Raw genomic sequence first — 11,375 nt, 5'->3', positions numbered from 1 at the left:
AAGAAAAAGGAGCATTTTGTTGTTATAAAAAAAATACATACATATGTACACATACACAAGATAAGATAGATATATAGCTATTCTCTATAAGTTCATTGAGAAGAAAAGTTTGTACTAATGTTGTTTAGGCAAAGATATCATGTCTGTATCTTGTCCTCTGAGTAATTACTATGAAGTCAACAATATGCAATTGTATTAATTATTGTAACTATCCGGCTAACCTGTTTTGAAGCTATTTCATTGCTATTTTATCTTTTTTCTCATTAAAATGCATTTTTAAAAAAGTGAAATTAAATAAAAAATAAAAGGGCCAGCCAAATAGCTCAGCAGATTAAAGCGCCTGCAGGCAGGCACAGGGGCCAGGGGTTTGATACCCAAGCCTGCTGTGCTGGCCCCACCCCCAGGGTGTGCTGAAACGCAATTGAGACTGGGTGTGGTGGTGCGCGCCTGTAATCCCAGCTCTTGGGAGGCTGTAAACAGGCGTATCAGTAGGAGTCCGATCTTGCAGTGAGACCCTGAACACCGTGTAGACCCTTCCCTTGAAAAATAATGATAAAAATTTAAAAATTAATATATTATGAGCATTATTGGACTTAAAAGTTAAGATACATCTTTTTAAAAAATTTTTTTCCATAATTTTTTTGAGAAACAAATAGCAAGGAGACAGTTTCAAACCAAATTGGTAGGACAGTTTCAATGATTAACACATTGCATACATTCTTCCTAGTGGTTAATTGCTGTACAAGATGCGGACTTGATATGATACATCTTTGATATCAAAGTAGTGAAGTGTTAAAAGATTGCTGTGATCGATATATAGATATAAATTAGAGAAATGTTTACACTCTACTGTTCAATTTAGAAAAGAAAGTGTGTTTGTTAAGTTCTTTTTAGTTACAGAATAAAACATTAGAAGATCTGATGATAGAAGGCACTGTTTTTTCAGTATGCTAGAAAAGAACTGGCTTGTTAGGACCAGAGAAAGAAAGCAAAACATCTGAAAGGGTAGAGTAGTATTAGTGGAGCCAGCAGGATGGCAAAATGCTCACTTTGTGACATGACTTTCTTTTCCTAACCATAATCTGAGATGTATTCTCTATTAAAGTTGATTTGGGAATTTTCATCTCTTTGTGTTTTTTAAAACAAGTTCTTGCTATATTATCCTGGCCTCAAACTCCTGAGTCAAAGCTGTCTTCACACCTTAGCTTACTGAGTAACTGGAAGTATATACTGCATTGGCTTGTACCATCATGCCTGGTTTGATTTGGGAGATGAATTGATTTATCAGCTGATTTTAGTACAAACTGGTTAGGCAGCTAGGTTTTGGGTCAAGATTGAAGAGGGCAGAAGTAAAATTGCTTCTAAGGACTCAAGTGTTTGTGTAGAAGTACAAAGAAATATAATAAAAGGTGCCCTGGAACTTGAATAAGTCATAGAGAAATCTTCGAACTTTCAAAAAACTCTTACAGGGTGTGCTGGTGCATGCCTATAATCCCAGCTCTCAAGAGGCTGAGGCAAGAGGATCACTGAGTTCAAGGGCAGCCTGGGCTACACAGTGAGTTCAGTTCTACCCTGAATTATATAGTGAGACCTTGACTCAAAAAGAAAAACAACCCCCTCCCCCATAATTCTGAAGTTATGATTCAGGTTAAACAGATATCTTATGAGTGTCAGTGATCCAAGAATCTGCTCTGATCTAGAGAAAACAGAAGAATCCAAACAATGCAATTGAAAAACCCAATAATTTCACACCTTGTCATTTCCATTCTTTTGCTCCAACTACCTATTACTGTCCAATTTCCTTTCTGCCATCATTCTCTTTGTTTTTAAATATTTCCATGTGTTCTTATGTGAAACTTCGTAAATGGACATTAAGAACTTCGTAAATGGACATTAAGAAGGTCTACAATAATATTAAAATAGTGCCAAATTTGTTTTTCATATTTTCTAGGGAGATTCATGACCTATATAACAGTCAGTGATACACACATGACTGTCCATTGGGTGGCTTGTACCACCAGTAATCAAGCCTTGAGGGAGTGAAACATGGATTATGGCCTTGTGTTAAATAGTTAGAAATAATGTTTGATATTCTACAATACTGCTGAACTAGGTATTCAAATTCAGCTTTAAATAAATATGTTACTTCATATTGGTATTGTTCAATCTTTTTTGTTTATTTTAGGAGTTTAATTTGTAGTTAGAATGAGATAAGAAGCTGTTGTTGGGTTACGAGAGTTGATATAAACTGAGTTGCATTTTTAAAAAATTATATGAAAAAATGAAACAAAATTCCTTAATGAAATACTACAAGAATAACTATAGTTAATGTGCCATGTTTTGTAATCTTAAAAGTAGTTACTCAGAGCACAAGACATAGAAAGACTCTTACAGGCTGGTATGGTGGTGCAAACCTGTAATTCCATTATTAGGTAAGCTGAGGCAAAAGGATATCTGTAGGTCGACCTGAATTATAAGACCCTGTTTCAGAAAAATAGCCCAAAACTGTCTTATAAAGAATGGGCTGGGAAGATGGCTCCGTAGGATAAGTGCTTGACTGGCAAACTCAGGGATCTGAGTTCAATCCCTGGTTCTGCCAAAAAAAAGAAAAAACATACAAATGAGAATTCAACACTTTCTTTTCAATGAACTAAGAAAAACTAGTATAAATGAAACAAATTAGCATGTATAGTAAAATAATTTTGAAATGTTATTTGAACTTCTCCCTGACTTCCTGTTTATGTTGTTTTGTCTTTTGTGTGTGTGTATATATACATATATATATCATATAAGAGAAACCATACAATATTTAAGCTTGTGTGTCTAATTTATTTCATTAATACTGTGTTTTAAAGTTGTATCCATTTACCTAAGAATGCTTCAGGTTCATTTTTCTTTATGGCAGAGTAATATTCCATTTTAAAAGAACAAATTGAGTCATAGGCAGAAGCAGACAGCCCTTGTAGGAAGCCATACTTGAGCAATAATAGCATTGCCTTACCTAAGAATGGCGGTAGTAATGTTGAGAATTGATCAAATTTTGGGTGTGTTTTGGAAGTATCTGCTTGACTGAGTTACTTTTCTTGTGTTGTTGAGACATAATACCTGAAACTCCAAATTAAGGAAGTTTTATTTGGCTCACAGTTTGTAGAGGTGTCAGTCCATATTCTGCTGACTCCAAGGCAGAGTGTCATATGGTAGAGGGCAGCAGTTCATGGTGACAGAGGACAGCAAAAGCAACAAGAGCAAAAAGCAGAAGGAGCAAGCCTCTTTTTTTCCCTTATACCTTATGCAGGCTTACCAGGGGGTAAATGTAGCACTTACACCCAGAATCTCAGCATTGGACAATGGATCAATCACAAACTCTAGAAGCCCACCCCACGGGACATCTAGACACAAATAGATTTGCACGGGACATCTAGACACAAACCATAAAACTGCTTAGTTGCAGTGTGTCCTCCAGTGATCATTTGTTGAGATTTAATCCTCCGGAACTGTAAGCCAAGTCACTTAGTCACCTAGTCTTGTCTCATACTTGTATTCATTCTGCCTCAACCTTGCATAGTGCCGTGATTACCACTTACTCCTCCTGTGATTTCAGAGAGTTGCTTACATAGGCATTATGTATATCACTCCTGTTTGTTGAACTCTCTGGCCCTGGTGGACTTGGACAAGAATCTCACCTAATTTTTTTTTTTTTTTTTTTTTTTTTTTTTTGGCGGAACTGGGAATTGAACTCAGGCCCTTGCGCTTGCCAGGGAAGCTTATTCCACTGAGCCATCTCCCCAGCCCCAGCCCCAACGCCTAATTTATTTTTATGGCCATTGAGCTTGGTATGAAATAGATATGCTTCAAATATTTTTTCAAATGAATAAAATATCTAAATTTCATTTCTCATCAAATAAAAAGATTTTACTTGGAAACTGTACTGACATACTGCTATAAATCTTAATAAATAGGTCATGTCTTGATGTAATTATTATACTATTTTTTCTGAGGTGAATAAATTTGTTGGTCATAGTGTAATGCATTTATATTTCCTCACAACTTGGCTTCTTCTCTTGTACTTTTTAGACCAGTGAGGACCCAGACTATAAGCCAAAATCCACTTAATTATTGCAGAGTGCCAACACTGCAATTAAATGTGAATACTGAAGTTTTAGTTTTGGAAAAGCAGCTGTTATTCAGTGCTCAGCTGCTGAGTCAACATGGTTCTCAAGGTGACAGAGAGGGCTCTGCGTGCCTACTGTGGCACAGATGCCGCAGATCCATGACCACTGCTTTAGACTATGCTTCCTAAAGCTACAATTACTATTATTTTGAGATCTGGCTAGAAAATCCAATACTATATAGAGCTCTGCATTCTTTAGAGTAATATTTGGTTAACATATCTTAATAATTTTGGCACAAGGCATAATCTGTATATTTTCCTGTTCAGCCTTAATGATAATAGCAACCATGTATAGTGGATGGTTACGTGTTGAATATATGTTAAGGTGGAGGTATGCATCCAGTGTATCTTAAATAGAATCCACTGATACTTTTGTTTTATTGTGAATGTATTATATTGTTTGAACAGAGAATAACAAGGTAAGTTGTGAAAGTTATTCTGCTGAGTATAAGTATAAAGAACTTCATGTATGTTTATATAGTTTGATAAAACTTCACAGTGGATATGTTTTTAATTAATGGAAACATTATTTTGAAAACAATTGAAGACAATTTTGAAAGGCAGTATTAAGAGGGAAAAATACTCTTGGTGGGCATGGTGGTATATGCCTATAATCCCACCATTCAGGAGACTGAGGCAGAGGATCACTGTGAGTTTTAGGCCATCCTGGGCTACATAGTAAGTTCAAGGCCAGTCTGAACTGCAAATGAGACCCTGTTTCAAAAAAAAAGAAAAATCAGTATTCTTTAGGTATGCTTGTCTCGTAGTTTAGATTCATATACACTGTCCTGATTGGTGTTTTAGAAAGAAAAGGAAGCCATAAATGTACTTCTAAGAGCTTAAAGAAAAATATTGACATACACTTAAGAATTTCACTGCTAAAGAGTCAGGTAGATTTTAGTATGAAGGATGACTTTCCGTAGAGTTCAAAGAATGTGCAAGTTCCATCTTAACAAAATTCGCCCTAGGGTAGCAATACAGGTTAAAGAAGCCCAGTTATAATTTTTAAGTACGCATTTTAAAGATTTGTAGAACAAAGGGCCTTGATTTTTTGAAGTTACATGTGACATTTTGTGTGTACGTTTTTCTGGAATGAGAATCCTTGGATTTAGATTGTGAGAAATCCAGAAAATAAAAGAGCACTATCACTAGAGTAAAACTAAAGTTTATTAATGTAGCTTGTATTTCAAAGCAGTTGTTTTATTTTCATGTACCTTGCTTTTTTAAATATTTGAAATTTAATTGTACTAGAATTTTATTTTCTTTTTTCAGTTGTGTATTTTAATTTCCCCTATATTGTTGTCAGCTCAAAGGATAGAGTGACCACTAAAGTGTATGACAGCATAAATTATACTGTTTAACTTTTTAATACTTCCATCTTCAGGGAATCACATATTTCATACCATGATAGAGAAGGAATGTAGGGTTTTGTCCTACTGTATTTGTGTATCAATTTTATTGACTGTAATTTCTGTACCTGATACTAACTTTTTTAGTTGGGTTGAGTTTCACCTCTGGATAAGATAAGTTGAACAGAGAGAGAGAGAAGAAAAAGAAATGTCAGTTAACTATTTTAGCATGGAAGTCTATTCACTTAGAAATATAAATGTCAATTGTATGAGGCTGTTCTTATATAACTTTCATAAATTTTGAGACTCTGACCTTAGTCAGAATAGGTAGTAAAGTTGAGGCAAAGCCCCAATTATCAGAAAAGAATTCAAACTTAAGAGTACAAGTTGATGTATAGCCTCATAGTCATAATTATAAGTATGAAGGATGACTTTCCCTAGAGTTCAGAGAATGTTTTAGTGAGCAGAGTAACCATATGTAAATGACTGAAGAGCAGGCCGTAGATATTCAAGAAAGGAGGCATGAGAGAATAAATATGAGTAAAATATATTACACATTGAATCCCACTCCCAGACCTGCAAACTGTGAAAATAGGGCAGAGTGATTAGGAGGAGGGGATGATTAAAGCATTTATGTACATGAGCTTACAAATCTACCAAAATATAACCCATTGATGTGTATAACCAGTTAAAAATTGTTTCAAAAAGGAAAAGAAAACCAGATAAATCTAATTGATAGTCTACTAAGTCTTGATAGTTCAAGAACTCCGGGAGACTGAGGCAGAAAAATCACAAATTTGATCCCAGCGAGGATCAGAACTGACTAACGCCAAATCCAGGAGGGGGCGGGAGAGCCAAGATGTAGCTAAGTATAAAGGCCCAGAGTTCATTCTTTAGTACTGTTTACAGAACAGGGAGGTGGTAAGATGCATATAAAACTGTTCTTAAGGGCTTACTGACTTGAACCTATAGAGGGACAATTTGAACTCTTAATCTAAAAATGTCTTTACATGATTTCTTTTATTTGGGAGACTCGTTGTCTTAGAACTTTTTCTGTTTTTTTTTTTTTTTTTTTTCTCTTCTCTTGGCCTCCTTAAGAATTAAGCTAATTTCTATCACCAATCTGTTAACTCTTGTACAATTTTTTAACACATGATTTAGCTAAGATTTAGAGCAAAGCTATGTTAGTGCCTTGTTTATGTATTCTATACGGTTTCAAAATGAAAAGACTGGTTTAATTACAAAATTATTGTGCCATCTTGTGGAAGGTTGTGTAGTTAGCACAATCTGATTTACCCCAGGGAGTAAAACTACAGATACTGTGATTAAACACTTAAAAAACCTGTTTTATTGTGCAAAGTAGTAGGCATGGATGTCTTCACAGTTCTAAACATACCTACCTTATTTTTAGTATGTATAAATTGGTAGTACTGGTAGTAACTAAAAGTAATGTTTATTTGGTACTGGTAGCATTTGGTACATATTCTATACCGAACAGAATGGTTGAATTTTAGTATTTATGGCCTGAGTTATGATTAATTGATTCATTTAGTGTGTTAGAGTGAAAATGGCTTTGACATTTCTTTGAACACAGGCTATTACTAGCAACATACCCTCCAATCCCTCAGTCCCTGGCTCTTCCGTTTCAGTCTACTTTGTATTCTGCAAGTTCAGCTCTTTCCTGTCACACGTCTCCCTCCTTCTGCTTCTTCTATAGCTTGCTTACTGTGGTCAGGTTCAAATTTTTGGTAATTTAACCTTTTTTAATGATATTTAACCTTTTAACTTTTCCTGGACAATATTCACCACATACAGTTTGACCATTTAAAAGTTAAGTATTTTTTTCTTATTATGTATTTAGTACAGGATATACAGGGTCTCACTGCATAGATCGGCCTTGTAGTGATTTGCCTGTGTTCAGCCTCCCCAAGTGCTGGGATTACAGGTATGTGTCACCATGCCCAGTCTCAATCACTGTCTCAGCACACCCTGGGAGCAGGACTGGCACAGCATGCCAACGATTGAATCCAGCCGCTGCGTCTGCCTAAGCAGGCACTTTAATGCGCAGAACTATTTGACTGGCCCTAAAATTTAAGTATTAAATACGTGTAATACTTAATTTAATTTTCACAGTAGCTCGTCAGATAGCACATCACATTTTAGAGATTAGGAAACCAGTGGTTAAGAAACCTGCTGATGGTCAGACAGCTGTAGTAATAGAGCCAGGATTGTAGCTGAGAGTTGCTTGGTGTTAATTTCTTAAAACCTTCTGAATATTTTTTTATATCTCTATTCTTGTTTTTCTTTTCATTCTGCTTGAAGAGACTTCTTCTTTGTTCCCCCTTATGCCTACCAGAACACAAAGCCAGCTTCTAATTGATAGGACAAGTACCACCAACATCATAAAGCTTCCTGAGTCCCCTCAACCAGACATACTGTCTTACACTTTTGAACTCCTACAATACTTTTTAGATTTCCTATGGCACTTAGTTTATCATGTGTTACAGTAATATATGTACCTGTTCTTTGTTCTTTACGAGATTGTAAATGCAGGACAGGGACTTCGTTATCATTATCTTTTTCTTCTTAAAAATTATTTGAAATGCTTTGCCAGCTCAGATCAATACTTATTAACAGATACTGCTCTAAGTGCCAGGGCAAGTGGACAGCCAGTGTAGCCTGTGCTCCATTAAGAAAAACTACAGGGAAGGAGTTGCTCCTCTGTGACTGTATGCCCCAGGATGTACATGAACTGTTATTTCCTGTGTGCAGAAGGACGAATTTTTTAGTAAGCCAGTCTGTTCTCCTCCTCCAAAGCTTAACGCTTTTCCTTTGCTTTTTTCTCCTTCCTTTTCTCTGTAGTTCTCCCCAGTTTTTACCCTAAGTTTTAAAGGTCCGTGATATCTGTATATCTTTTATGCATTAAATAGTACTTTTGCTGGTCTTTGTTTCTAGATAATTTACTTTTTGATGAAATGTTCTGATGATTTCACTAAATTTTTGTTACACCTTTTCATTCAGGTATGTCAGAAGGTCCAGCTTTCATTCAATTCACTTAATTTCACTATTAAGCTTCAACTTGGACCACAAAGCATTCATGGACAAGAATGACATCTTGGCTTAATTCCATTAGGATGCTTACTCTGCCAGATTTTATTTTGCTCAGCTATCAATGAGGCTGTTGTAGAAATGTGGGTTTTCTTTGCTGTGAGAATTTATGCATACAAAGAGACCTGCTTTTCAGAAAGAACATTGGGAACCCAGAGTCCAAGAGAAAAGGTTATTAAAGTTAATGAACCAGAGTAACCTTATTTGGAAGGTGCCCAGAAATGCTATAAAACAAAAGGTCAAATGCTATAGCTGTTTTAGTTATATACTCCCTCCTTCTCCAAGCTTCAGAATTTAATAGGGTTAATTGCCTTCATAGTGAGGCCTTGGCAAATAATTTTTAAATCAGATGAAACTTCTGAATTTTTTCCTCATAAAATTATGAGTATCTGGGCATCACTGTGTGTCATTTGTGAAACAGAATGTTACTAATTTAATATTAATGGACTGTTATAGTTTTGAAATTTGACAGCTTTTTAGTGGTTTAAAATAATTGCCATTATTTTACATTTATACAGTGCAAAAAGTGCTTTAGGGACTGACATATACCCAGAATCAGATAAAATAATGCCATTTTTATTATATCTGTAGTACTTAGAAACTACAATTTATTTTGTTCATCCTTGACAGGCTTCAGAATGTTCCCATGTAACTCAGAGCTAAAGAACTTAACACCCAGAGTTTTGTAAATGAAAATATAAGACCCTAGGAGGTTAAGTATTCTGTACTTGATCACACAGTTAGTGCTAGAACTCCATCTTGCTTCAATAGTGCTGTTCTTATCCAGAGAGCAGACAGCATTGCTTGGATTTCTCCAAGTTAATTGGGAATAGATTGGGCATTTCACTGAGGAAATTTACTGAACAGTTTGAAATTATGAAAATATGACAACATTTCTTAGAAAACTGCCCAATTCTATGAATGGCCAAAAATTTTTTCAGTGTTACAGTATTTCCACATGCATTGTGAATTATAACTGCCCATGGCAGGACACAGCACAGCCTTAGGGTATGTCAGTTGGATGCTCAGTGACTTTCCTATTTTCCTGGAGTGTTTTACTTAACTTGAAAAAAAAAAGTTGGTGGGCTTATGTAACCAGCAAACATAAGATGCTTATAAAATATGGAATATTTACAGAAAGGCAAAGAACAATTACTATATAAGAAAGGACTTATGATATAGTTTTACATATAAAAACTTACTATTTACTAAGCAAGAAATCATTTTGACCCAGTGATAAAGTTTATACATGTAGTAGGCATATTAGAATAAAAGAAACCAAATTCTCAAGATATAATACCTACAATGACCTAATGGTTATTTTCTGAAGAGTTAAAATTACCACAATATATTTGAAAAAAAAAATTTTCCTGGGAATACCAAAAATATGAGTTAATTATTAAGAGATATAACTTAACAACCTGCAACAAGTTTTAACCATTGTTTTTGTTATAGCATTAGAGAAGCCACTTTTAATATGACTCTTAGAAGTAGCCTGGTGTCCTTACATTTTAATACTTTATATTCCTCTAGGGTTTCTAATTATAGTCTAACAAATTCCATAGACCTCTAGTAGATGAAAAGTGACTGTGTTTTTTAAGAAGCTGTTAAATGTACACTTTTTATGGCCTGACCCATGGGGAAACTTGTAAATTGTACATCAGATTCATACTTTCAGAATTCAGTTATCTCTTTACCCACAGAGCAGCAGTGGAATCAGAATTTTGGGGAACATGACTTAGTGATTGTGTTTTTAAGTAAATCTCTCAAAATAATGATCTGTAGCACCCTTTCCATCTATTCATGTTTAGGGAATAGTAGGCTGACATACATTTTGAAAGTTAAAATGTAAAAATCCCATTTTAAAATTTCTCTTGGCAGCTGCCTTCCTCATGGCGGCCAGCACGTTGCTCAGCTCCTCACACTACCTCTTGGCACAGATGTATGTCCCCACCCTTTTCTTGATGAACTTGAGGGCACGCTTGTCCTTGGAGACCTTGAGCAGCTCCATGGCACGCCTCTTGTAGGGGGCAAAGCCACACACCTCCCGGATCATGTCCCACATGAACTTGGTGTGTTTGGTGAGATGTCCGCGATGGCAGCTGTGCCTGGGTTTGCTCACATTCTTAGTCACCTTGTGGCCCCTGTTGGGGCCCATGGCTGTGGGGTAGCAGAGGGCCATGGCTACTCTTCTTCGATGGTTGCTCTGGTGGAAGGGCATTTTAAAATTTCTTATGGTGTACCTTTTAAAATAATCTCTGAAACAACTGGGTAAGACTGTCAGGGTTTGGTTTGGTATGGTGTTTGTTTTTTTTTTTTTTTTTCCTTTACACACTTATTTTTCTGATTTTCACAGAGACTGTTTATTTGTTTGGTGGCTGGGATGGAACACAAGATCTTGCTGACTTCTGGGCATACAGTGTGAAGGAGAACCAATGGACATGTATCTCTAGAGACACTGAAAAAGAGGCAAGTTCCTAGACTTTTCATATACTTACATTATATTGGAGACATAGGTGTTATATTTTTTATGCACGATTACTTTCTTTTTTCAACTGTGATAAAAAAATTGCGTGTACAAGGTTAGTTTAAGTACTCCTTGATGTCAGCTTCTATGCCTGATTTGTGAACTACTTGATGTACAAACAAGTCTATTTTGGGGCTGGTGAGATGGCTCAGTGGTCTAAAGCACCTACTTAGAACAAGCTTAGCAAAGCACAGGGACCGCGGTTCAATCCCCCAGCACC

The 11,375-nt window shown here is 35.9% G+C and overlaps 1 protein-coding gene across 3 annotated transcripts in view; it reads left to right on the top strand.

The window, feature by feature from the left end:
- Positions 1–11,375, top strand: part of Mkln1 (muskelin 1) — a 377,765-nt gene that overhangs the window by 286,220 nt on the left and 80,170 nt on the right. For all 3 annotated transcript variants that reach the window (XM_023709866.1, XM_023709865.1, XM_004626545.2), the window contains one exon: positions 10,985–11,097. In XM_023709866.1, the coding sequence (XP_023565634.1) occupies positions 10,985–11,097 (113 nt within the window). The remainder of the gene's footprint in view (positions 1–10,984; positions 11,098–11,375) is intronic.

The sequence above is a fragment of the Octodon degus genome, unplaced genomic scaffold (assembly GCF_000260255.1).
Source record: "Octodon degus isolate 3935 unplaced genomic scaffold, OctDeg1.0 scaffold00015, whole genome shotgun sequence".
NCBI classification, from domain to species: domain Eukaryota; kingdom Metazoa; phylum Chordata; class Mammalia; order Rodentia; family Octodontidae; genus Octodon; species Octodon degus.
This window is presented reverse-complemented; position numbering and strand designations above follow the sequence as displayed.